We start from the raw sequence: 27,425 nt of genomic DNA on the forward strand, positions 1-27,425 counted from the left end.
AGCAGTTGAGTGTTAAAATTTAATAGAAATCCTTGAGAAACAAGGGGAAAATAGAGAGCAGACCCAAGAGAAGAGCACTAGCCTGCAGTCCATGCACACATGCTGCAGGGCACACCAGAGAGCCAATGGCCCTGAGAAGGACGCTCCCTCCCCAGCAGCCCCACTGCCCCCACAACCAACTGGAGCCACACGGGTACCCACGGTCTCTCCGGAGCTTCAATGTGCAAGCCTGAGGTCTCCCATGGGGCCTGTTGATGGGGGAGGGCAGGATGTTGGCACAGACATTCAGAAAGGATAAAACTGGGCAGTTTTACTCTCTCCCAGGCATGAGGACTCAGGACTTATCTCCAGGGGCCAGGCGGCAGCAGGGCAAGAGCAGGCTCAGCTGCCAGCAACTCAGGACACAGACACAGGCGAGCAAAGGCTCAGCCTGTGCTGACTGGGGATAGAAGGGCAGGCTCAGCCAGCTCTCACACAGCAAAGAAACCACAATGTCAGGCTTTCTCAGTCTAGGACAGAAGCAAGATAACCCCCACTTCCTCCAGCTTTGCCACTTGCTTTAGAAAATGAAGTCACACAGGCTTCCTCTTTGCCTAGGAAAACATCTCTCTCTACAACCAGCCCCAAAACAAGTGTGCAGTGCAAAGGGCTCTCACAGTCCTTGCTCTACAGAGCCAGTTCCTATGTCTTCCTTTGAGGTAGGTTGATGTGTCCCCAGGGAGGGACGGTGGCTGCTTGGTCACATCACCAGGGCAGTGTCTTTGAGGCAGCCAGCAGGTCTCTGGTTGGCTCCATCAGTGCACTTGTTGAGAGGTAAGCTCTGAGCAGGGCTGGGCTCCAGGCATCTTGTGAGATCCTCACCAGCTGAAGGGAGGCATGAACTGCAACGAAAAAGGACTGTGAGAAAGAACCAAAAGGACCATGGTGCAATAATCATCTGCTGTATCACGACACAGGGACTCAGAGACAGGGCTGCCAGGCTTATCTACTCCATCTCCCATTCCAGGCAATGCCACTGACCCCAACAGGTATCCCAATATCAGTGGGACTGCAGGGTCACAGCTAAGTCTTCCTGTCTGTGTGTAAACCCAACTCCACCCTGGCCTCAGCACAGGAACAGTGATGACCTTTCTCTTAGAACCAGAGACCAGGGGTGTGCCTCCCTTTCACTTTGTCTCATCCAGACAAACTCCAGTCCTCCACCTCTGCAGGAAGCTGTCAGCAGTCCAGCTTTGCATGGGGAAGCTGGGAAAGTGCAACAGACCTGGAGACCTCACTGTTCTCTCAGCCAGTGCTGCAGCTGAGAGCCTCTGCTCACTGTTAACCACATCAGTGTCCACAGAAGTGATACAAGTTCCAGTGCAGGGAATATCTTGTCAGCATGTTCTGACCATGACAGCTCCAAGCATCACCTAATCTGGCTGTTCTGAGCTTCAGAGCTCCCATCTAAGCTGGGTGTACAGTGCCAAGATGCCCAGTTGCACAGATATCATGCCAGCTCCATCTGTTGGCTCCTCAGTGAGCAGAGGCTTCAGAGCCTGCAAACCAATCTGCTCCTCTCCCTTTAATAAAGCTGCTTTTAGGGCAGCCAGTTTTCTACCAGGACACCAGTCCGAAAGCCACACTATGAACACCATGAACATCATGGCCAGTGCAAACTCACCCCAGTTTGCCCAGTTCCAGTTTGCTGAAGCCATTTGATGGAATGCCACTCTTCTGGAGGAACAACGACTTTGGCAATGACCACTGTGGAAGGAGAGGAAGACAACAGAATGGCTATTTAAGTCATGGCAAAAATCCCTCAAGCCTGCTGTGCTTTGCCATAGGCTGCCCTAGAGAGCTTGAGCTAGAGCTGCTCCACTGCTGTGCATTGTCACTGCCACCAGACTGTTCCCAGAATAGCAAACAGAGCAATCTTTGCTCTCTGCCTAATGAATCCCTCTGCTCAAAGTGGGAGTAGAACATCTCGAGGTCAAGAGTGGGTTTCTTTCAGAGCAGCATTCTGCTGTAAGGCACAGGAGTGACAGACAGAGATGACTCCCTCACAGAGAACAACAGTGGTCAGAACAGGTGCCAAATATGTAGGGCTGTGCCCAGTGCACCCAAGGATATTCAGATGCAAAATACTTGCAGATCTAATATACTGTTCACGACTTCATGTTTGTGGGAAATAGGGCAGCATGGGTTTTTCCAGACTCCTGGAGGCCTTGGCAAAGAGGGAAGAAGGCAAACAGGTAAGACAGGAGGCAGAAGAAGCAGAGCAAGCAGGATCTTTACCCAACTCTGTGCAGGTAAACAACCATTCTGTGCCTACTTTACCCCCACTTATACATACCATTTGGGCCAAATCCGTCCTTGCCCCAGTGTGGTACCCTTTGACACACCAGTTCTTCAGTAGCTCCAGACCTGGGAAGTGACAGAAGACAGAAAGTGAGAATGAACAGCCAGGTTTACAAAGAGTTAAGCCTTTCCAGTTCGGGGCATGCAAATATGCTGCACTGACCACACAGAATATGCTATGCAATAACTACTTGAACACGCGCCTGAGTGCCAGTAAACACGGGGTAAACCCAGGGCGTTCACCCTTTGTACGAGCAAACATCAGTGCGTGGGCTGCTGCAGTGCTTGCCTTCCTCCCAGGGAGCCAAGACATTCCTTGCAGCAGGCTCAGCGAAACAGGAAAACTGGGGCAACACAGGATTTGCCGAATTAGACCAGATTGGCTGTCCCCCTGAGCCCAGTGCCTGCCAACAGCAGTACCTGATTTGGGCTGCACCGGTGAAAGTTCCCACCGTGCAAATGTAGAGCAGCTTTGCTGTCATTGACCCCTTTCCCAGAGGAGGGCAGCTCAGGCAACCTCCTCCTTGCACAGCACAGATCAGCTGCAGCATTCCAGTGCATCACCTCCACCCTACAGGGATCCATCCAGAGCTCAAGATGGGCTGAGACTTCATCCCTGACAGAGGGCACAAGCTGAGATCATCACTGGTATGACTGGAAGGGACCAATTCTCTCACCACACACAAGACATTGTGCTCCAGAGCACAGCAAGGTCATTTTGAAGCAGAACAATGTGTTCAACTGCACAGAAGAGGCTCCACTTCCTCTAGGGCTTTCTGCAAGCTGACTCCCCCTACAGCCAAGCACCCTGCTCTTTGGCTAACCCAAAAATATTGAGAAATCCTATCCTGTTTTCTTATTTAAGAGCCTTAGGGTCATAGGAGAAGGCTAGGGTGACTCAAGAATTAAAAACCAGCAGAGCAATGGCTAGTCAATTGATGCTGTCCAGCTGGCATTACTGTGGTTTTCTATAAGATACCAGGAGAAATTCTTGCTGTCCAAAGCCTGTTCCTTGGTGACCTTTCAGCAAGTCCCAGAACCTTGTAAAAATCCCCCACTTGTTGGGGGCCAAGGGGAGCAGGGCGGCTCAGATGCCTTGTGCTGGCACTGTGCACCAACCTGGGCTTTGCACCTTGCTGGCTAGAGAAAGAGGGGTGCTGCATGGAACAGAGGGGAACAGGAAGGGGATGGGGGAGGGTGAGCTCTGCTCAGAGCTACAGAGCAGTGATGGGATAGAGGAAACCTGCTTGGTTTCTTTGGGGAAGCTGGAGCACTGAAGCAGAATCCTTGCCTGAGCTGCAAAGTTCAGGGCAGCACTTCAGTGAGGATGATGACAGAATCTTTCTCACAGTTGATGGAAGATCATCCAGCAAAGATATTAGCAAGGCAAAGGATGACACATGCTGACAACACAGCCAGAGAAGGCTATGATGTTACCGTCTCTCTGCTTTAACACCAGTGAAAAGTGACAAAAGCATTTGTCTGCTTTCTCTCCTTGATAGCCAGGTGAGGAGCACACAGTCACTGCAGTGGAGGGCCAGCTCCTCCAGAAGCCTCTCCATCTAGATCAGCTATTGCATGGAAAACCCTCAGCCACAGCCTCTTTTTATTTTCTCTAACCCTTCATGCTAGATCTCACTGACTCTCCCCCAGAAACAGTTTGTACTGCTGCCCTGGTAGAGGCAACCCTGAATGAAAAGGAATTGGTCCAAGCCAGCTATGCCTCATTAAAGGATAATGTTTTTATTAAAATACAGAATTGTGTCCTGAAAGGATGGAAATGTTAGCTAGATTTCTAGTGTTTAGGAAAAAATTCCATTCGTACGCTGACTGTTTTTCATCAATTAAAAAGCTGCAGGAGACCAGGGAATAGGCCCAATTTTTCCTTCACAGATCACTAGTCAGGAGCAAAGCTCAGCAAATCCAGCTGTTTCTCCATCAAAAGAGAGCAGAGAAACACAGTAAGAGGCCAAAACTACAGGTTGAAGGCAAAATCCCAGTCTGCTTCATGCTCAGGGCACCTAGAAGTGCTGGTGCTGTGTGTACCAGAACAGCCATCAAGTCAGAATAAGCTTTTTGTGATATGTGAAGCAGTCTGGGAAGGTAACACATTTCCTGGGGGTTAGTATGCAGGCAGGCAGCTCCCCCTCAACATGCATAGCTCAGAAATCTCCCACGACTGCTGGCAGGCAGCCTGCCTGAGTCAGGTGGTTGTGCCATGCTTTGGAGGACAGTTACCTTTGTGTCTATTCGAGTAGTACTTGAGCTCCCACTGGGTGACCAGGATGTTAAAGTAACGGGGCTGCTCGAAGAAGCGCAGGTAGCGCATGGAGATGTGGCTGGGGAACACCCGCTCGAACTGCCCGCGCCGCGAGTACTCATCCTCTGTCTCCACCAGGACACGAACGTCATCTGGAGTCAGGATGTCCAAGACAGAAGAATAAAAATCCTGCAGACAAGAGCAACCCAAGGTCAGGGAGAAACATCCCTGCAGAGGTGTCCATGTGTCTGAGATCTTTGGGAAACTGTGGAAGGAATCTAGGCTCAATGGTGACACCAACGCTGCACAGAACTTAAGAGAACACCAATTCTGCAGCCCAGCCTCTCTTAAATACACTGGCAGGAGGCACACAAGGCCAGTGACCCTACTAACCCAGCACAGGGGTCAGCTGGCAAAGGCTGCAAGAGCTGCACAGACATATAAGGAGAAACAGGCAGTGCTCAGACTCTGTTTGGGGACTGATGGGTAATATGCCCCTCAGCACACATCTATTTTAATGTACAGGTGAGTCAGTGAGACTGTGTCTTAAGCAAACCCAGTTTATTTCTGACCAGCTGTCTTGTAACCCACTGAAGCCCAAGTGCACCCCATCATCTGGCTGACTCCAGAGAAGAGCACAATCTGAAGTGGGACAGACATGTGGGACTGGCTGGGACATGGGGTTGGCATGATGATGCAAGTAACAGAGGAGGTTGTTTTGTACCTGGTCAGGTATCTTCTGCATCAAGTAATAGACCTTCTTCATCTTCTCTGCTCTCAAATGCTCAGATATTGGCTTGGACTTCTTCGAAGCACTGCCCATACTGAGGACACAAGAGAGACAATAGAGCATTTAAGTAGAGAAGACAAAGTCTTGTCATGGCAGAGCTGCTCCCAGCAACTTCTGAGAGAGTAATGACACCCTCATGAAAATGACATGGAGGAGAGAACACTTTCTCCAAGGATTTCACTAGTTCTGAGATCAGTGATGGATCCACAGCCTTGAGCATCAGCACAGAATGTGGGAAGGATGTGGGCAGGGAAACTGGGAGGACTCTGCCAGACCCTCTCTAAGGCATTTCAGTGATCCTTCACCCAAAAGGTGAGCCATCACCTCACACTCACATAAGATGCACAAGGGTCAGAGACACACCATGATGTGATTCACAGCACATGAAGCCTGGTGGGATCTCATGTTTCCATCCCACTTGGAACACAGCTTCCTAACTGCAAGTACAGGGATGGGGGTGCAAGTACCCAGTACTAGTATCATACAAGGAAGAAGAGAATTCTTAGATCAAAAACTTCCTCTGGCTATATTGAAGTACCCTCAGGACTCAAAGTCAGCCACATGCCATGGGAAGTCCTGGCCTTTTGTATTATCTGACCAGCAACCATCTATTGTAAACACCAACTTAACTTTTGGGGATGCCAGAATCTGGGAGATACTTCTTGAAAACCTTTTAACCCATCTATCAACATAGCTTTTTTTTTTCTGCTGCTGCAAAACTTTAGTTGTGTGCATCTCCAAACAGGGAGAGTAGAACCTTGAGTCTGTGCCACATGGTGCTTGGGGAACATGCAGATCTACTGGAATTCTGCCCATATGCTAAAAAATCCCTTCATATGCTTCCCAGGGCAGGAAATACAGTTAAACAAGCTTGCCTCTGGATGCAAGAAATCTGGTAATGCATCATCTGAACCATGTTAAGGATCCACTTAATCCCCTGCAGGTCTTTCTGAGGACACCTGCCCTTCAGCACTTCCACTGGAAGTGGCAAACCAGCATGTGATCAAAGCACCGCAGACGAGCTGGTGAGAGCTCCCCATCTGGAACAGACCCATGTTCCCAGCTTCTCCACTGAAGGCACAGGACACTCAGGGCAAGAGTCCCATCTTTTGGCATGCCCACACATCACTGCATGCTGGTGCTTAACCAAGCAAGCTGATCCTTCAGTGACATATGGCCAGCAGCCATTCTGCTACAGACTGGTTTCCTTCCAGCCATCAGGTCTGAAACCAGGATAAGCCCTAGCTGTGGTGAAACACAGAATTATTAGGGGTCCGGCTGGACACACACCCAGGAACTAGCATTCTGAAAAAACAGCCATGTTGGCTGTGAAATAAGACTTTGCACACCTCCACCCATAAATTGACAGCATGTGACACCTGCAGTCCTGCCTAAAGAACTGATCACTCCAGCATTTGCAAAATAACAGGTGCTCCTCTTGCTCCAGGCTGCAGCATGTCAGTTTTGGTAAGTCAGAGGGTAAGTGGATCCAGCCCCAACAGAGCCAGCCAGTCCTCCAAGCAGAGAGGCAGTAAAACTTAGCATCATATTAGTTCTGGCAGGGGGAAGGACAAGAGAACACGACTTGACAAACTGCAGAGCAAGCACAAATTACACTGGCCTCACTTCCAACTATGGACCTGCAGAGAGGGCATAAATCCTTCTGCATTGAAGAGACCACAGGAACCAGATACTCAGGCAAGGAGACAAGTTCTTTGGACCCATAGCTTAAACACCAGCAAGCACAGGCTCTCAACAGCTAGAAGCCAGTATTTGCTGGGCTCCAAGCAGCCCCCCCAGATGAAATCCCTCAAGAAAAAAGTCTGCTTCTCTAACAGAGAAGGAGGATAACCTGTAGGTAGAGCAACTTCTTGTCTGTGTCTCTGAAGCCACACTGTCCACGCTGGGCAGAACAAAACCAGCGAGGTTGAGGAGGTCCCGAATCATCTGGCCCTTGATGCTCACATCCAGTGGGGAGTTGGAGTGGAGGCTGCAGAGAGGAAGCATCACAGCAGCCTGAGTGCTAGAATGGAGGGGTTGAGCCCCATGGCCCCAAGATCAATCCCTGCGTTATCACTGACTGAGACACAAACACCAGTCTGTCCCTTGCCTTGTGAAACCGGCCACAAGACACTGAGAGAAAAATCCTGACAACAGAGCTTTGAAGGGGTGGCTTCTTATCAGAAATAGTTAATTTTTCCATCTCATCTCAATTTTGCTAGAAATAGGCAAATCCATCCCCAGAGCCGTGTGCATGGCTCTGTGTACAGCTCATGCCCACCCACTCTCACAGACAGGAGGGGCCATGCTGGTTAGACTGCAGCTCTCAGCCCTGCCTGCACAGCTGACACCACAAGGCCGGATGCGGTCAGGAAGTAAAGAACAGTGCACGAGGCAGTGGAACTGCTGACTGCTTCTGCCCACGCAGAGAAATCTCTGCCATCACCCGTTCTGTACAAGACACATCCCTCCTTGCCTTCCTTTTTTAACATGCTCTTCCCTGGCTCTAGCTGGAGCATGCCCAGAAAAGCTTTCTGAACTGCAGAGGAATGTTGCTTTCACAGACAGGGAGGGCTTTGATTCCTGCAATCTGGAGAGGCAAGCTTCAAAGCCCATCATCTTTCAGCACAGGCTACAGGGGACATTGCAAGCCAAACTCACTTTGTAGTAAAAGAAAGGCCATTATCCACTCTGCTGTGGCTCAGAATATGCTTTACCTTGGGGAAATATTGACTTCTAAGATCCAGGGCTTGAGGTTTTCATCCAGCATGATATCAAACCCAAACAGCTCATGGCAACAATACGGCCGGCGCACATACATCTTCACCAGGCTGTTCACGTAGGGCTCAGAACTGCAAGCCAAGAAAAAAAAGCTTGTTTCCAACAGTCAGACAGACAGCAGGGCTCTGGCTGTTCACAGCACGCGTTGACAGTTCTGGAAGTGTAACGCAGCCACGTGCTGTGGGAGCAGGTGGGCTGAGGGACCAACACAGGCCTGTGTGTTGCTGCTGCCACACCACAGATGGATCCAGCACTGCATCTTGAGCATCCCTGCTGTGTCAGGTAGCATCCACCTCTGAACACAAGATTTATCCTGCACCAGGGACCATTCTCTCAGGCTCCCAGGCAAAGCAGGGGAGTGGGTGGCAAGCTGGGCAATTTTGAGTACACTGCATCTTTCTGGCCTTCAGGCAGGTCAGGGAAATATAAGATCTATCTACCCACTGCAGCTATTGTAGCAGGAGCATAAGTAACAAGGTGAAAGGAGGGATCTACAGAGAAATACTGAAGCCAACAGCAGTGATACATACTATTTCAGTTAAGAACAAAAGGACCAGGCTGAGAAGAGACTGTACAGTCTAAAAGGGCCAAGGTGCACCTCACAGACACACAGAGCAAGGGGTGCCAAGACTCACGCAATGATGGTTTTGATAACGATGTCCTTAATCTTCTCCCAGATGGCCTCACAATTAACTCCTTTCTGGGTCAGGTAACCCCAGAGAGCTTTGAGTGCCCTGTGAGAGAGAAAAAGCAAAGGAGCTATGGGGATTGTTGAAGGAATTTTGAATGAGTTACAGATGAGGTTTTCCAGTTGTTTTAGATGATGTGGTTTATTTTTTTTATCTTCTACATAGGTAGGAAAGGTGAGTTTGGTTCACATCTTTACGGTGTGGTTCAGAAGGTCACAAGATGGCTAGTTACAAGACCTTTTAAGGATTTACTGACTAATAAAACACTGCTAACAAGGACATTTATGTTTTTGACCTGATTTTTAAATATTTCATCTTATGGACTCGTTACAGTGTAAGCCTTCTGAGCCAATAATGTTATGACACACAAACTTACACAAAACTCTAAAACTCTAAATTTTCTTCCACTTAGTTTAACATGTCTCTGTCTCAAATTATAAATCTATATTCTCGCTTCTAGCACCTAAGTTTGGAAGATTTTTCCAAGGTCTTAGATCAAATCTTGTGTTTAATTTTAAGCTTTGGCTTACAGGCCCAAAGTTCTCAGAATTCCTTGCATTTTGGATTCCAACATGTAGCCCCTTGCTGCTGGTAGTGAAAGCAACAGAGGGGAACCCTGACAGTACTCTTCCCTGACATGGCAATCCTCCTGACATCCTCAAACCTCTCAGTTCCTAGTTACTGCTCTCCCCAGCCTGGCCCCTGGTTTTGAAGGCCCAAGCTACTAGGAACATGAATCTGTCATAGACTTCTCTCAGCACAGTCCCAAATTAGCACATGAGCAAGGTAAGTCAGGCCCAGATCTTCTCTTCCCTCCCCCTCCATGTCCTCAGCAAACCTCCCCTTCCTGCAGGCCTTCCCCCGCAGCACTGCAAAGCAGCTCAGCAGGAATCCAACAAGACCCCAAAAATGTTTTAGCTAAAGCCACTTCACTGAGGCTTCAGGGATGAAAAGAATTTCTGAAAAATGTGGTAACAAAATGGTATGGGGGAGCATCTATGCTTTTACAGGAGTTTCCCATACCACACTGAGTGCTGCAAGCTACTCTGACACTGAGCCAAGGATGCTGAGATATTTCTCAAGTGAGACCATGTGGCTAATGGCCAGGAATCCAAAGGTCACGCTTCCTGCATACAAGATGGAGTGGATTACAGCCACACTTATCTTTAACATAGGAGCAGCCAGCGTTGACGTGCATGCAAGTATGGGAAACCCACACAATCCCACCTCCATGCAATTGCAACTGCTGAGGGGCAGCAGACCCTGCTAAAAGTCCCAGTGGAGGAAGAGACCACTGTGAAGCAGGTCCAGGTCTAAGTGATCTGGCCACAGCCAAATATCTTCTGCAACTCCCTTTGAGTGCAGTAGCCCTGCCCAGGCTGAGAATTGAGAACTCAATCCCACACTATTTTTAAAAGGGTTTAAACACCACCATGGAATCAGAGACAAGTTCCTGGGGCTTGTATCCATTCACCCATGGGACAGCAAGCAATGGGAACTCCTGCAAAATTGCAGCCCTCCTCCCAAATGCCTAGAAACAGCATCACTGCTCCCATTCCCAGGGTAGCACTAAATAAACAGTTCTGAACCACAGTTGTCCCCTTCTCTGCCTCCACAGCAAAGTCAAGAATGAGACAGGCAGAAGCTCCTATCAAGCCAATTTAAGCATCACCCATTCAATATCTAACAAAAACCAATCAGATTCTGCTTTAACCACATCCCATCACCCCCACAATAGGGGAAGGGGATGAATGAGCAGAGATGAGTGCAGTGTTGGAAGCAGGGAATGGCACAAACACAGGCAGGATGAACAGCACTTACAGATCAAACAGTACTGGACAGGATGAGTCACAAGCCAGGGAGACTATCCAGATTCCATTGACACTAACTCATGCTAAAAATCACTCTGTTCTTCCACTTTCCCAAGTGGGAGCAGATGATACAGAAAGCAAGTTCAAGTTTTGGGTAAGAATACTGAAAAAAGTCTGACTTAATGGGAAATAGAAAGAGCTGCCTTGTACCCTAAAAGCAGCACCTACCATTTGTGTCCCTGACAAGCAGTCTCATCCGAGTTGGGTTTGTAGGCTGCGTTCTTCTTGTTCACACTGTAGTTGGTCAAGTGAATGAACTTGTTGCCAAGGCTCTCCACTGAGGAGGAGTACCTGGAGAAGGCAAGAGGATCACAAGCTCTCCAAGACTGAAGTGGCTGTCCCCAGTCCATGAGGCAGGCACAGACTTTGTTCTCATCTCAGAACACTCTCAGCCATCCACCAGCCCCACTGCCTGCAGCTCTCTGTCCCCACAGGCCCAGAGCTAATGGAACAAAACATGAGACAGAACAGGCTGCCTTGGGACAGTGGCAGGCAATCCCACCCTCACAGCATATCCTCAAGAAATAAGAGTCAGAGTATCAGTGAGCAGAAGCACTGATGGTACTGCAACAGCCTGAGGCAATACAATGAAAACTGGAAGAAATGTCTCAGTTTCTGGTGTGCCAGCTTTTATGCAGAATGAAGCACAGACAATGTATTTCAAGAACTGCTTTCGACTGAGCTGATCTTTCATTGGAAAGGTTGGATGTAGGCAGCATCCTCTCACATTCCCTTTCACAGTCACCTGCAGCGACCTCATGTGTTTCCACACAGCCTCTTAAGCAAGCAAGGTACGGCTTTAAGCATTATAGGGCTTGACTCCCTCTTGCCCCAGCCAAGGCACGCACCACAGCCACAGGTGCCTGGGCACCAAGGCAGCCCCCAGCACTGCTCTCCTGCACAGCCTACCTGCAGCTGGCAAAGCGAACCAATCCCTCCTTGAACAGGTAGACCCTGAGGGGATCATAGCAAGTGACGTAAACATAGAGCCTCAGGTCAAACTTCTTCCCGCCAATGAGGTAGGGCTTTTGCAGGTATCTGCAGAGGGAAGGAAGCACATAAGGGTTAGGATTTTCATATGCAGGGACATCTCTAACCCCCAAATCAGAAGCCCTGGCAAAACAAGGGATCAATGCAGAAATCTTTATGCACAGCATTTCCAAGTTAATCACAACACAGACAAAATGACAGAAAGAGCAGCTCTCCCATTCACAAGGAGCTCCTGCAGCACATAACAACTGTTTCCTTCTGCTCACTTCCATTTTGAAGAGATTTTCCTCAGTTTTAAGGCACAGTAGCTTTTCCACACCCACAACGCTGATCACAATTTTCAGGAACATTTAAGACATGCAGTACACCACCGATGGTTTTGTACAGTAAGCAGAAACAGCTGGGTATTTTAATCCAACTCATTTGATTATTCACCCCAGAGGTTCATGATTTTCCATAGGAAAGTTTATCTCTCTGCAGAGAAAGTGGACAGGGAGAACTAACAAGCAAACACAACAGTTCCCTGTCTGCCAAACACTGCAGTTTTCCTGCTCTCACAAGAATCTTCCCAGATTCAAATCAAGATGTACTATTCCACTTTTCTGCAGAAGGGGAAGGAGATTGAGAATACTGTTATTTCAAGAAAGTCCTTTGCATCTACATGCACTGAGGCTCTTACTGAACCATTCTAACTTGGTTAGAAGAATAAGAACAAATCTTTGACAACTGCCACCTCTTCCCTGGGACTTCACTTCCCACTGTGCTTGTGTGAACTGGATAAGATTTGTTTGTCTCCAAACATGCCAAACCCCAGAGTACAGAGCAGTGGGAGCCGGATCACAGCAGAGCTGAAGCTGTCCACCTGCCAGACAGAAGCTCCAGAAAGCTCACGAAACCAAGTTGTGTCTGAGACCTCAAATATCTACAGAGACTGCAGCACTGCAGTAAGCCCAGTTGCAGCTGATGGAGCCAAACTTCCAGCAGCAGGACAACCAGGCAGTCTCCAGAGAAATCTCCAGATACAAATCAGGTACTTTTGCTTTGCCACATACTAGCAGGGGCCCAGAACTGGCCAGAGATACAAGACATTAAAAGGTCCCAGGCTGTGTGTCAACCTTGGTTTTATGTTCACTCACCTCTGTACTAGCAGTGGTCTCCTTTTGGGGAGCTGGCTCCATTTGTGGATGACCTGGATACCATTGCCTCTTGCTGATGCTGGCTGCAAAACACAAACAAGAAAGAATCAGATCTTCTCCCTGCACCTACAAAAAGACAGAGGACTGAGTTCTGCTTTACACCTACTGGTTTCACAATCCATTTCTGTCGGCTACCTCCTTCCTCCCATGCTTTCCTGAGTGATTTGATGTCCTGGGGCAGGATGAAGGATTGAGGGAAGAAATTAAACTCCTTTTTCCCACAGCGAGCCTGCATCTTTAACAGGTTGCGCCACAGACGGTCCTTCCTTCCAATTTGAAATGAACCAGGGAAGTGGTTTAGCTGGAAAGGAACACAGATGCTATGAGATCTCTCTGCTTCCCCTACTCCTTGCCCACCCCTTTCTGCTCCCTTGGCAGAGGATACATCCTCTCTGAATACAGTGCAGGGTAACAGTCTTTGCTCCCCTCCCAAGATTGCACCCAAACTGATCCCACTTGTTCCTGAAGCTTTGCAGGGACAAACTGCCTCATTTGGAGCATCACAGCTCTTCAGAACAGGCATGTACTTGTGACAGACACCAAACCCTGGGTCCCTTGCAGATTCTCATGCCATGAGCTACACCTGACTCTTCTGTGATCAGAGTAAGGTACATGCCCTTCACTGCACTGGCAGTGAGGGCATTGTCCCTATCCCTCAGTTCTGCCAGAAGGAGGACTGCATTGCTTTAAGCAGCTATGACTGAATTTAGAGAAGCTCACAAATAAACACAATTTGGCTACAGCCTCAGTCCATACAAGAGCCACCCTCACAGCAGAGATGCCCATCCAGCTATGCCTGTCTCTTGGACTCCCCTCCCAGTTCTGGAAGGGACACTACAGGGACAGCTGGCACAACAAACACTTGGCCCTGAGCAGAGGGGCACCCAAATTGCTTGCAACACACTCTCCATGCACATGAAAGAGGTCAGCAAAAAACAGCCCCTACCTTTTGGTGCTCCCTGATGGCTTTGAAACCAGGGGATTTCATGTGGTTGCCCCAGCAACCCAGCCAGTCAGTGCTTGCTGCCGGAAAAACAGAAAAGTCCATGACTGAGTACCCTGCCACCCATAACACCTGCTCAACCCACAGCACCCCATCTCCTTAGGCTAGCAGAAGTGTGCCAGGGATGCTGTACAGCTATAGCACAAAGCACTCACATTTGCTACTGCAAAGCTACCAAAGCAAGGGCTGAGTGGCATCCAGTTAACCAAGTGGGTCATATTGCTGCAAATATGACTGGTTGCAAGGACCTGAAGGGTCAAAGGAATGCCTTTAATTCCCCAGCATCCTGACTTCCCTGCACTACAGCTGGCAAATGAAGCAGTTGGCTAATGAATGCTGTGCTGCTGAGGGACAGGTAGGTGTGCCATAACTACTTAGGACTTCCTCTGCCATCCATGTCTCATTATAGCCTCAAAATAGTCTGTGCAGAGGTCTCCTGATACATGCAGAAGTCCAATAAACTTCCAGGAGATCACATTCCAGAGTATGGATCATAGCTGCAAATGCTCAGTGCTTCTCCTACACTGTCCTTGGGAAGTGACAAGATTCCCAACCCTGAGAACTCTATCTATGGTCAGAGATGTCTTCCTCTTCAGTATATGGGGACAAGGAGCAGCAGTGCTGGGCCTGGCACTACTCAGAGTGGCAAGCCAGAACAAACCTGCCTCACATCTGCCTCAGTTCAGGAGTAAGCCCTTGTGGACTATGCCAGGAACAAGCCAAGAGGCAGATCAGGCCCTGCTGGGACCCACAGATGTTGGATACTGCAGGTCAGACAGGCAAAAACATGAACCCAGCATCCTACAGAGCCAAGCCTGTATTGCTTCTGTTCTGTTCTTTGCAGGCATTCTGCCTTCTAGTGTCCAGCCGCTGGAGGCAAGGAAGGACACAACGCTGCCTCCCAACTTACTTTTGCTAACTCTGAAGTGGGACCTGCCAATGGTCTGCTTCACTATGTTAGGTGTGACACTGCACAGTTTCCATCGCAGCAGCTTCCTCTGCTCCCAAGGCAGCTTTTCCACTAGGAAAGCAAAAAGTTAAAGACTGAAGGAAAACAAACACAATACTTGGATTTACTACAGCTGCAAAATTCTTATGGTTTGCTGCACAGGCACCAGGCCTGTAGATGAGGGTGCATAGCCCTCTTTGCAGAACTGTCATGGAGCAGAAGACGCCACAGCTGGGGGAGATCCAGGACACTGGAACATTGAGTGGCAGCCTGAGTCATGCTCCAGACATTGGAAATAACGGTTTACTGCAGTCATTTGGATCTCACAGCAGTGTTGGGTGTCATCATGGGAAGGGTTAAGGGCAGCCACTGCCAGCCAGCTCCAGGCTGTGTGCTGGCACCACCTGCTCCCTAATTATGGGCTGGCCACTCTCACCTTGTGTAACAATAGACTGTGGCTCACCTGCCTCATCCCGAGTACTGAAGTAGATAGTTGGAGGCACATTAGGGAATAAACTGCAGACAAGAGCTGGTTTGAGCACTTTGTCTTGAGCCCCAGAAGGCTGGGCCAGGCAGTCAATGCGTTTCCTAAGAAAGATGAAGCAGTAGTCAGCTGGCTAAAAGTGAAAAGTAACAAAGGAAGAGGGAAGCCGGAAGGAGCCTTAATCTGGATGTCAGGAATTTGCACCATCATTGCAATGTGGTGCAAGCAGCGGGCACCAAGGTCAGTAACTCAGTCTGCAGCAATGAGGGGATGATTCTGCAATGAATGCACATGCCAAATACCCACTGTGGAGTTTTTGATTTTCTGGGGCAAGGAGTGGAGTCTTTTACATGACAAACCCTATAACCTAGTCCAAGGGAACAAGGAGTGGAGATTGTAATACATATTATTTAACTGTTGCAACCCTCATGGTTTTGCTGTATTGCAGGGAAGAGGGATGGAGTTTTACCCACTATATGTACACCTTACCACAGCAAGCCCCAATACCTGGAAGGAGGGATAGGGATAGAATTTGTAATGTTTCTATTAAGATTGTGATGAAGTGAAAAGTAGGGTTTGCAATGAATGTATATTCAAATATATGCCACTGCAGCCATTGGAAGAAGCCACACCAGAGCAATCCAATAAAGAACAAAGAGCAGCAAAAGAAAAGGAACTACAACACACTATCAGCCAATCTCTCAGGCCACCCCTTGCCTCACTGAAGGGACTGAGTGTAGCTTGTCACAAAAGAATTGGAGACCAGGCTGAAGGAAGAAGAGGTGTTTTATCAAAGTCCTTGGTTTGTTGGTTTTTTTTTCAGTACTGAAATCAATATTTAAAAGTTTATTAATTGGAAAAGGATTATATTGCTTAACATTCTCTGGCACAAAGCTGGTTTTGCCCACACTGGTTCTGCCCACACAAACTGAAGGCAGGAGACAGCTGCAAAGGTTTCAAGGCCAGGCCAGCACACACCCTGCACAAAGAAGTGGTGAACACCCCTCCCTCCTTGCTGCAAGAGGCATTTAGCCCAAGCACTCCTTCTCCCCATCTGCCCCAGAGGCCAACCAGACACATCCTGCCAGAAACAGCTGCTGGGCCAGTTTACATCACCTCTCCAGGACTTTCACAACCACATGTGCACACCCAAAGCCCTGCAGCACCCTAAGGCTCAACACTTGCTCACAGAAAGCCTTGCTTGTCTCCCAGATTAGTGATGATATGATTGGAAGCAGCAAGTTATCAGGCAGACAGCAAAGCCTGAGGCAGCCCTGGTGCAAGATGAGCTCCCACTGCTGGATGGGCAAAAACAGGTCCAACAAAGGTCAGCCAAGAGTCATGAAGGCAGGGCTCAGATGACCACAGGCTGACCAGTGCTCCCCAGAAAAAGATTCTCCCAAAAGTTAAAGAAAAATCCAGGCTCCAGGACTTGCTTCTAGGATGCTATGCTGAGACACGAATCTCCAAGGAGCTTTTGCAGTCTCTGGCCCAGGACACCTCCACTCTGCTTCATCTGCTGGGCAATGACACTGCAAGAGCACAATTTAATCCAGTAAACCTAACTCAGCAACTGTCAGTGCCAGTGAAATTAAGACCCCTGTTTTGCTGCAGTGGATACACCCTTAGCACTTCACAGGCTGCTGCTTGTAGAAAGAGAGGTAGCTCTAGCCTGCAGGGTAGCAAGGAAACCTGCTTTGCCTGGGACATCTGTTCCTATCTTCACTCCTTTACCCAACATGCTACCATCTCCCCTGTCCCCATGGAGGGCAAAGATGACAGAATCACAGAATATGGTGATTTTGAAGGGACCCACAAGGATCATCGAGTCCAACTCCCTGCCCTGCTCAGCACCATTCCCAAGAGTCACACCCTGTGCCCAAGAGCATTGTCCAAACACTTCCTGAACTCTGTCAGGCTTGGCCTCTTCCTAGGGAGCCTGTTCCAGTGCCCAGCCACACTCCGGGTGAAGAACCTTTTTCTAATATCCAACCTAAGTCTCCCCTGACACAACTTCAGGCCATTCCCTCGGGTCCTGGGACAAGTCTGGGAAAAATACACCAAATTCAGTGCACTGTTCACAGCTACTAACCTGGATGCAGGAGTGGTGGAGAAGCTGGACAACACATCGGCTTCGGAGGAAGAATCCGAGTCACCTGCAGGAAGAAACAAACTCGGGTTTTGTCTCCATGAGGAGTGAATGCACACAGAGTTAGAGAGGGAAAAGAGGAAACAAATGCTGCAGGGGACAGAACCTTCCAGCTACCCCTAATCCTTGGATCCTGGCTTTTGCCCACCAATTGGGGTCATAAAAACAGGGAAGGGAGCAGAGCTGACAGCCCTGCACAGAAAGGAGATAGGTAAGTTCTGGAGAAGGACAGTGGTGAGCCCTAGCTTGCTCCCAGAAGGAGCAGTTCCTCCTTGCTGTTACATCACTTTTGGGTTCAGTACATCTTGAAATGACAGCATGAATGTAAGACAGGAGGGCAGCTGTGCTGACTCCCAGCTCCCAGACAGCTCTTGCACTCCCCACATTGAGGCATGGAGCACAGTCCTCCCTGGGGTACCAGCACTCACTGTCCTCATACTCTTCTTGACTGTAGTTCTCGTCCAGACCATCAGGAAGTTCTTCCTCTGCTTCGTCCTGGGGATGGCTTGGCTGCAGCAGTGACTCCTCAGCAGTAGCACTGGGACAAAGAACATTACATCAAAAGGAATGGCACATACTTTCTGTAGCCAAAAACCCAGAAACCCATGAGGCAGCATGAGATAATGTGGGCAGACAAATGAGGGCACTGCCCTTTCCAGTGCTGATGTACAAGCACGCATCCCAAGCTAGCAAGATGGAGAGGCCTCAGACCATGCTGAGAATGAACATGTTCCAGAGCAGCTAGAAAAAAAGAGGAAAAAGAACACCCTCTCCCACCAGGAGAGCAGGAACTCTATGTCTTCACACCTTCTCTATCCTGTATTAGCCCTGTGTTCTTTTATGAACCCACGTCTCTGACTAGGAAGGCCTGGTTCAACAGCAGGCTGGATTCAACATAAGTGCAGCGCTTTCCACTGAAGGCAGGGCCCCCCAAGTAGAAGAAACTAGAAATGCCACACAGTAATTCCATGCTATGGTTGAAGGAGAAAATGGAACAGCTTGGAGCTATCCCGAATGCCTGTGTCAAGCTGGGGGTGCAAGAAGGTGCTCCACCCACTAGGATGCTGCAGTTGGGTTTTGCTCATGGACACAGCCCATGGTTATCCTTATGGCCACCTCATACTGCCCACAGTGCATCCTCTCCCAACACACACAGACACAACAGCCAGCCTGGCACATCCTGCTGCAGCCTCCCTCCTCCTCCTGCCACTACTTACTTAAGCTTTCCTGAGACCACAGCCTGGGCCTGTTTCTCTTCTTCCTCCAGTTGGATGGTGGACACCTGTGCTGCCACTTCAGAGACAGCAGCAAAGTGCAGAGGCTCTGCTCTTGCCAGGTGGTCCCCGGCACACAGAGTGCTGAGCACACCCACGGGACGGCAGCCAGTCCTGCAGACAGGAGCGCTGGCACACGAGGCCAGGGGACGGATACTGATCCGCTCAGGCCGGGCAATGGTGTCACAGGTGCCCCTAAGGCTCGAGTTACTGTTAAGGCAGTGGCTCTCCAGCTCCGAGTTCAGGGGAGCAGTGGGTTCTTTCTGAGTGATCTGCACTCCAGCATGCTGCCTCCATCTGCTGCTCTGGTTGGACAGGCTGCCCACACTCATAAGGCCAGAACTTTCAGCTTGGCACCCAAAGCCTCTGTGTGTGGCAGCCTGACTAGGTAGCTGCTGCACAGCCTTCAAGAGGCTCTTCTCCGGCTCCTTCTCTTTTGAGCTGTGAGGTCCCCCCTTAGCATCCTCCAATGAGCACTGATCCTTCCTGAGGACCGCACAGCTTGGCACAGGGGCATGGGAGGGGATTTTGTTTTGCTCTGACACAACGTTGCTGTTCGTCACAGCCCTGTTAATCAGGCTGCTACCAAAGCTGTCTCTATTGTCCCCAAAGAGGGACCATGAAGTAGCAGGAAAACTCCGGGTGTTTTCCACCTTTTTCATCTTCAGTGACTGCAGAAAAGGCACTTGAGCACTGCTTGGCCGTAGGAAGGAGTTGTTATTGAGCACTGGTCTACAGGAGCTGGCAGCCTGCTGACCTGAGCTGAGGGGAGAGCCTTTGACCCCAGTTCCAGAGTGCTCCTCTGCCAACAGGCAGGGGTCCATCAGCAGGGAAGGCATCACCCTTCCTGTGGCAGATATCACCCTTCCCGTAGCAGGGCCAGTGTGTCGAGGGCTTTGGAGGCTGTCTTCAGTGGGCTGTGCGTGGCATAGTGATGGTGAGCACAAGAAGCAGGATTGCTGCAGAGGGATCCCTGAGGGCAGCAGGATGCGATCCTGGAAAGCACTCGCATATCTCTTCTCTAAATTCCAGACGGGTTTGGCCTGCTGCTGAGCGAGGCGCCAGGGCCAGCACGGCTGAGGTCGTTCTGCCGGGAGGCTGCCTGACTGCAGCCCGATGCGCTTCTGCTGTTTGGGGCCCCCGTTAGCATGGTCTGGTCCTGCCGACGCCATGTAGAGCCATAGCACTTGAGGCACAGTCAGTCATCTACTGCAGCATCTTTGCTGGCCTGAAACAAAAGGATAGCATGAAAGACTCTGTTGTCCTGTCAGAGGACAGCACCCAGCCTAACGCCACATGAGGAAAGCAGGGTGGGCTGCTTTTCCTACAGGATGAAAATCACATCTCCCATTTACTGAGCTCACCAAGAGTCTCTGGAGACCAAGTCAAGGAATGGCTGGCATCTCACATGAAACCAGAGGATGCAAAGAACAACGTAAAGAGAGCCATCTGCAGGAAAGCTTGTACCCTGCAAACACACAAGGGTGCCTGACTACCAGCCAGGGCCATGGAGTAGCAGCTCTAGCAGTCACCCTGTCTGCAACAAGAGGCTGCCTGCCTGGGACCCATATGGCAGCTGGAGCCCACTCCTACAGATCTGTGCCTCCTGACTCTGCCATACACACCAAAACATCTGCTTACTTTTTCTCCCTGCTCCTTAAAACTTCAGCTCAGTACATTACACAACTAGATGACAACCTCAGCCCTTGCTTTTAAAAGGAACATGTTTCTAACTCTAGTAAAAGAGCTTTGTGAGGGCTAAAGGCTTCCTATAGAGCTCAGGACTGAGAAGGCAGGGCTGTTCCAACATAGCAAGAACCAAATGCAGGGCTGTTCTAACATCAACACCTCTGCTTCCAGCACAGACTGGCAGTACTGTGCACGTACATCTCTCCCCACGGCAGTACTTCAGAAAAGTCTCCTGCAAGGACCAAACTGGCAGACCCCAGTGTTGCAGATATAAGTGCCCTGAATCTTTCTAGAATGAACTATTGCACCATACCTGCAACATCCTCTTGCCTGAGGAGAGGGGAAAAGAGAAAACAAACCACTAGCCAGTTATTGCTTTAACACATGCCTGGAGGGACCCTGGATACAGCTGCGATAGGAATTTGTATTCCAAGCAGGCTGGCTGGTTCTTCCACCTTCCACCAGCTCTCACATGCTTGCATATTAAAGAAAAAAAAAAAAAAACAGAGGTATAAAAAGATGGATAAGCAGGGCATCAGCCATCACACTCTTCTTTTTCTTGCCATACACATACACACTCCTTTCTCACCTGAAAGACAAGCCTCAGATGCAGCAGTTAAAGTGCAGCTTGGAGACCCTGATGTTGCTCTGTAGCACCATCACAGCAGCTCGCACCACCACAGAGCTGGGTCAGACAGACCTACACCTGCCAGACCCTCTCAGCCTGTGAATCAGCTCCAATCTCCAGCACGTACCAGCTCAGCAGCACCTCAGCCAGAGGATGTGGGAAATGGAACATCCCATGCAGGATCCCATAGGAGGTATACATCCTCAAGGAGAGCTGCTACCCTGCCAAGCTCTGCAAGGAAATATGGCAAATGCCGAGTCCATACCACATCCATAGGGCTGCATTGCTTGTTAGTGCTTGTACAGTCAAGCTGAGAACTCCTGATGAGGACAGGGCACCTGCATCCCAGTGGGAGCTGCAGCCCAGAGGGCCTCCAAACCCCAGAGAAGAGAATCCCACAACAGAGATGTACAACACTATTCCACTGCTACCCAATCTGCCCCCAGCAGCAAACCTGGCTGTGTTGTGACATTCACAGCGATTAGCACAGAGGGAAGAAGCTGTGGCTCAGATGCCGTCCCCTGCCCAGCTCAAATTTCCACCAGTAAACAAGGGAGCAGAGCTTGGCTTGCACACTCTGTCCCCTCCAGCTCACAAGCACACCCGGACCACAAAGTGACCCTAGCACACCAGTGAACATAGGTGTTAAAGATCAAATTAAAATCCAAGGAGAATGAAAGTGTTCCTGCCTAGAGGATCTGTCACTGGCATCACCACCTGCACTGCCAGTCTGGTCATCGCCTGCACTCTCACCCGGCTGTGAATGACCTTGTAAAACCAGCCTGAAGTGAAAGCCATCTGTAGCTCATCTCCAGCCGGCTTTACAGCTATCAGTGAATCATCCTGCTGTAAAAATAAAAGTGATGTGGCCTAATGAAGCTGTAACAAGGGCTGTGAATCTCACAGTCAGCTTACACACAGGTGTGAAAATGCCAGCACAAGTCCTATGTGATCCTGATCTGGAGTAAGTGACAACGGTGGCACAGATGTGACTGACACAGACACGGGGGTGCTGCTGACAGCTGTGGCTGCCAGGGTGGAGGTCTGGGCATGGCACAGCCTTAGCTAACACTGCCTGGAACGCAGCCCCACAGCAGCAGACAGAGATGTGCTGAGCTTGGCCCCTCCCAAGCAGTTTTGTCATGAAGTTACAGAAGTGTCTGGGCCAGCACAGAGGAGGGGTGTGCAGGAAGCAGCAGCTGCATAAGAAAGCTGCAGGGCCTTTAGCAGAGCTTTCAGGTAAGGCCTAGGTTGGCCAACAGCTACTGACCATCACTGTTTCCCTGTGGAGACACAGGAGCTCAGAGATAGGGGCAGGAGGGGCAGGAAGGATGAAAGGAAGATGCCCTCACAGGATGCATCCAGACTGATAGCAGCAGTCCATGCTGCCTGTCCTTCCCCCCATTCACACCTTCTGCATGCCAGCACAGCCAACTCTAATGCCCACCTGAAAACTGTCTCCCATCCTTACTGCAAGGACAGCTTGACAAAGCAGCTGCTGAGCATCCAGGAGAACTGATGGAGATGGAGGGGGGCACCTTCACGTGCCAGGCTGTGGTCACAACAGGACAGCAGCTGCCACATCTCTGTAGCTCTGGGTAGGAAACACGTCACCTGCCCCCAGGTAAATCCCTGCTGGTTACCAGTAGAGAAGTTTTCCCTTTATATTTAATTCAGCTGGAGTTTTGGGATGGACAAAGATCACAGCTTGATGCAGCCCCTAGCTCTGCTAACCAAACTCTATGAGAAAGGAGCTGGACTCTGTTCTGCATCTCAGAATGGCAATAAAATAACACTCTTAAAATTTTATTGTAGAAACATGAGCTAGGAAAAGCCCTGGTTGAACTGGCCAGGCTGGAATTCAAACCCAACCCAAGTAATTAATGGATTTTGACTTGGACTTATTGACACACAATACAGAGGCCAAAGCTGTCACTGTTGGAGTGACTGTACAGCTGCACTTGCTTACAATTATTCTGCCAGCACCTTTTATTGCCATACAGCTTGCTTGCAAGTGTTGGGAGGTCAGCTGGAGCACTGCCACAGCCTGTACAAATGTGACATCCCTAGAGCACAGGGCCAACATGTGCCCAGCCTCTGCACACCCCAGTACATAGCAGTAAAAACCCTTTCTTCCAGCCTGAGCCTCACTGCAGCATGTGCTCCTCTAATGGCAGCGTGGCAGCTCCTCACAGCCCTCTTCCAAACAGGAAAGGACAAGACATCAAGAGCCCGGGTGTGCACATCATCCCATTGTTAGAAGAGTGTGGCTGTGGAGGTTATTTTAAGTGCAGCTTGGTGATACACTTAAAATAACAAGAGCTTGTGAATGTATGCACTGCAAGCTGACCTGATAATGTGTTGTCAGCCACACACAGCCTGAAATCACAAGGAAGAGAGATTAGACAACTGCAATTGCTATAGTTTTCTATGCCATTGCAGGGTGCATATTCTGTTTTGTTCTTTATTATTAAAAAGGATAACACATTTTTCTAAACAAGACCTGAGTTTACACCAAGTTCCTCACTTGCAGCTCTGGTGCTTTTGATTAAAGCTTGAACAAGCAAGTTAACAACAATGCAAAACAAACAGGTTTTAAAACAAAAATACATTTACAAATAAGGGTTTGTATTCCTTCAAAAAATTAAAACTTTGAACAAGATCAACAACATTGATCTGAAACAAACTGAGTGCCTAAAAGTGCTCCAACACCTCATAGCTAGCTACAAACTTGTGTTTCAACAGCATGGAAACAGCCCTCCCTCCCCAACGTCAGCTCCAAGAATCGAGTGGCCTCAAGGGCAGCCACACACCAAGCCAAAGCACCTGAGGCCACCAGCAAGTTCAAGCTGAAGAGTAGAGGGTGCTGCTGGCCACAATTTGTCCAAGAGGACAACACAGCTCAGAGGCAGCTTGGCCACTGCAGAAATGCTCTTGGGTACATCAGCCTGGTGTGCTGCTTTGCCACATAGTTAAGCATCACTGTTCCCTCTCAGCTTCACTGCAATCCTTGCAGAACCACATTTTGTGTGCAAATCCAGAGGATGACAACCAATTTCTGTCCCAATCAAGACATCAAGTTTTTACGTGGCCACTCAGGTCAAAAACAAAAAAAACAAACAAAACAAAACAACAGTGAGAAATCAACCTCTGTGAGGATGCATCAGCAAATTCCACCAGCATGCCAGGATTACATTTGTGCCAGGGTTGGTCATTTCCATTCATCAGCTCTGGTGCTGAACTCCACACTGAATAGAGGAAGTATGGGTGTATGGGTGCCTGAAAAGACCCTTTACCTAAGAAGGGCACTGCCCTGCAAGAGAAATAGAGTAGCTCAGGTGTGTTCTCCTGCTCCAAAGGTGGAGGCAGACCTCAGGGACAGCAGGATGCTGGAGCAAGCCATGGGAGAGCTGCAATCCAGCCAGCACCTCACCCTGTGCTGCAGCAAAGGCCTCCCTCCATGCACACACAGAGTGGGCTGGGGACTGAAGGCTCCTGTGCTTGCCTTCACAAGGGACTTTGCTATCACTCTAAGGGCACTGAAACACAGTTGCCAGATGAGGTGGGGAACTCTGGCACAACAGGCAGAAAATCCAGGGCTATAGCTTGAGGGCACCAAGGACACTTCAGATAAAGGGCCAGCTCAGTGCTCACCCCGGGAGGGCTGACCTGGCTGTGACCAGACAGTGCAGGGGCCACAGCAAAGGGCAGAGCATGGAGCTCCTGTTGCTGTCAAAGAATATCAACTTTTCTCCCTGGCAGACTCCCCAGGCCCTGAGGCAGATGTAGTGCACACTGACAGCAGATCATGCAGCTCTGTTTCCCCAGCAGTGAAGCTGGTAAGTGCCTGCTCTTGCTCCCACCCAATTTGCACTTTTTCATCACACGGGCAACAGAAGCAGTTGTACTGCAGCACAAACAGGAGCAGAGAAACGAGTCTGAGTTAAAAGCAACAAGCTAAACCATGAGGTGTTTAACAGCATTTCACCATGGAGGTCTACAGCCCATTCCTGAAGATCCAAACTGAAGGGACAGCATTTTCAATTGATTTTCATTTTCTCCATGATGGGAGAAAAGAGAATTATGTGGCAAGACCTGGTAAGAGTTTGGCCACCAGCATAGGATCTGAGGGCAGTCAGCACAGCTCCATCTGATCTTAGGCAGACTAGCTTTTAGTAGAAAAATAAAAGTGGAGGATTTTGAGTGAGTGAAACAAGTATAAAATATCAACATACAGCAAGGAGAAAAGAACTACCCAATTAGTTCAAGACACATTATTTCTCAACCCACCTTCTGTTCTTGATACTTTTTACTGAAACATAGCTGCAATTGGAAGAAAAGGTTCCTAGATTTGTCCTTCAGTATGTGCTGAGGACTCTTCCATGTCCTGACAGGGCTGGGAAAAATTCTTCTGAAGCCACTGCAAAACCCTCACTCCATACAGCAATCTCTCAGGGCTCAGGAGTGGAGAAGAAACAGAGACTCAAGGTGAGAAGCTGCCAAATACTCCCAGACCCCATGGATGGCAGGAACTTGGGAAATGTCAAGGAGTGGCACCCAGCCAGGCTGGTGCAGCAGCCAAAGCCCCCAACCTGTGTCAATGATTTGACACCTCCATGCAGGCGCTGTTATGTGGGGATGGTGACATTTGTCCCCTCAGTTCCTCCCTGAAATGCGATCCCTGCTGGGCTGAAGGACCCCTTGACTGAGGTGTGGGAGGGGACAACTGTCATCAACCAACTTTACCTAACACAACTGCAGCAAGAGAGCAATGAAAGGACAGAGAAATGCTATTATCTGCTGGATACAAACAGTGAAAATTGTGGAAATATTATTCTATAAAACTATAGTAAGGCAAACAATCCACTGTAAATTCCCCCAAACTATCCGGGAGTCACTAGATGTCATCTGCCCATTCCGTGAGGAGAACACCACAATAAGAAAGACAGGCAAGCCTCAGGGGGGTCATGTAGGCAGGGCTTTGATATGTAGCTGTGGGGCTGAACTCTGCCTCCCATCAGACATCCACAGCAATGCATAGGATGCTGGCACAATGCCACAGGGTTTCCCCACACCTTCACTCCTCACTCCCTGACCAAACCCTGGAGGCATTCAGGAAATACTCCAGGCTTGTCTCAATGCAGCTCTGTCTTTCATCTTTCAGACTAAACGGTCCTTTTTACAACACAAGAGCCAAGACCCCTATGAAAGGATGAACAACCAGGATGTCCCAGCACTCTACCTGGGCCTGGTCGATCTCAGCTCCATCCTAATACTCCAAGTAGCGTTGGAGAGGTTCCCTGGGGCCGTGGGTGGCTGGGGAGCCAGCCCTTCCTCGCTGCCGCTCGCCCGGGGAACACGCTGTGTCTCATTTCTCCAAATGAAAGACTGTGATGCCCAAGCTGCTACCACGATGCTCTATCCCGGCGCCGGAGCGCCGCCCAGGCCGCCAACCCCAGCGTGTCTCGGCACAGAGCGTTCCCAAACCGCCCCCCCGCGCCACGGTGTCACGGGACAAGGCCATGGCGAGCCCCGCGAGCAGGCCCGGGCGGGAGCGAGGTGCCTCCTCGGGGCCCGGGCACGGCTATGGGGCGGAGGAGCCGGGAAGGCAACGCGGGGGGACAAGGGCCCCAGTGGGGGACTCTGAGGGTGCAACCCAGGGAGACACAGGGGGAGCAAACCCCCACAGCACAGGCCGGCAACGCCGCCATACTCACCACCCGCCCGGGCCCGCCGGAGCCGCCGCCGCCGCCGTTACCATGGGGAGCCGGCGGGCCCACGTGACTACAGCTCCCGGCAGCCATCGCGGCGGGGGCTGTACTGCCCCCTGGCGGCGTGGCGGAGCTTGGCGGCGGCGCGGCTCTGTGAGCCGGCGGGAGACGCGCGGTTACAGAAGGAACGGGCATTTTGTCAGGGCCGGCTTCCCGCGGGGGGCACCCCGGGTAAAGACGGCCGGGTAGAGTCCCCCTCAGGCGGACAGCGCGGGTTGCAAGGAAGGTCCGGCTGGAGCCTGAGGAGGGTGAAGGAAGCGTCCGTGGCGTCCCGGGATGCCCGGGCATCACCGCTCAGCGCCGGTACGCGGCGACAGCGGGCTGGGCCCCGCGCGGCCGGGCGGAGCTGCGAGGCGGCGGAGGAGCTGCTCGCACCGGCGGCGGAATAGCGGCTCGCAGTGCCGGGCAAAGGGCGGCTGGGAACTGACAGCGGCCAGCGCCGCCAGCCTCTCGGTGGCTTTGAGGGACAGCAGGACCTGCACAGCCAAGAGAGGAACAGGAGTCACCCACCAGCTTGACCCTTGTTCCTACAGCTCTATCAGGTCCCCCAAAGGAGCGGGG

The 27,425-nt window shown here is 50.3% G+C and overlaps 2 protein-coding genes across 8 annotated transcripts in view; both read right to left on the bottom strand.

Moving 5' to 3' along the window:
- TTLL4 (tubulin tyrosine ligase like 4) lies at positions 1-27,128 on the bottom strand. Of its 5 annotated transcripts, none has more exons than XM_005485208.4 (19): positions 26,811-27,128; positions 18,720-20,004; positions 17,931-18,040; positions 17,446-17,509; positions 15,333-15,457; positions 14,831-14,941; positions 13,864-13,940; positions 13,024-13,218; positions 12,858-12,940; positions 11,641-11,769; positions 10,900-11,022; positions 8,807-8,905; positions 8,108-8,242; positions 7,243-7,380; positions 5,325-5,424; positions 4,579-4,789; positions 2,336-2,406; positions 1,664-1,746; positions 1-881 (listed from the first exon to the last, which is right to left on the bottom strand). In XM_005485208.4, exons 2-19 carry the CDS (start codon positions 19,946-19,948, stop codon positions 740-742), a joined length of 3,225 nt encoding a protein of 1,074 aa, XP_005485265.2. In that variant the 5' UTR covers positions 19,949-20,004; positions 26,811-27,128; the 3' UTR covers positions 1-739. The 5 variants fall into 5 exon arrangements, with proteins under 5 accessions (XP_005485265.2, XP_074404768.1, XP_026648065.2 ...); XM_074548667.1 differs by having other exon boundaries at positions 26,336-27,128; XM_026792264.2 differs by having other exon boundaries at positions 25,384-27,128.
- Positions 23,059-27,425, bottom strand: part of STK36 (serine/threonine kinase 36) — a 15,907-nt gene continuing 11,540 nt past the window's right edge. For all 3 annotated transcript variants that reach the window (XM_026792262.2, XM_026792261.2, XM_005485278.4), the window contains one exon: positions 23,059-27,340. In XM_026792262.2, coding sequence (XP_026648063.2) covers positions 27,152-27,340 — 189 coding nt within the window. In that variant the 3' untranslated portion in view covers positions 23,059-27,151. The remainder of the gene's footprint in view (positions 27,341-27,425) is intronic.

Source organism: Zonotrichia albicollis, chromosome 10 (genome assembly GCF_047830755.1).
Source record: "Zonotrichia albicollis isolate bZonAlb1 chromosome 10, bZonAlb1.hap1, whole genome shotgun sequence".
Taxonomy (NCBI): Eukaryota; Metazoa; Chordata; class Aves; order Passeriformes; family Passerellidae; genus Zonotrichia; species Zonotrichia albicollis.

What these genes read in the sequence shown, in the direction of transcription:
- TTLL4 (XM_005485208.4), bottom strand. Translation starts at nt 19,948, where the DNA reads ATGGCGTCGGCAGGACCAGACCATGCTAACGGGGGCCCCAAACAGCAG. An exon ending in CCACTTCAGAGTTAGCAAAA is followed by an intron (nt 13,941 to 14,830) that starts GTAAGTTGGGAG and finishes TTTTTCCGGCAG; the next exon opens with CAAGCACTGACTGGCTGGGT. An exon ending in CTACTCGAATAGACACAAAG is followed by an intron (nt 2,407 to 4,578) that starts GTAACTGTCCTC and finishes GTCACTTCCCAG; the next exon opens with GTCTGGAGCTACTGAAGAAC.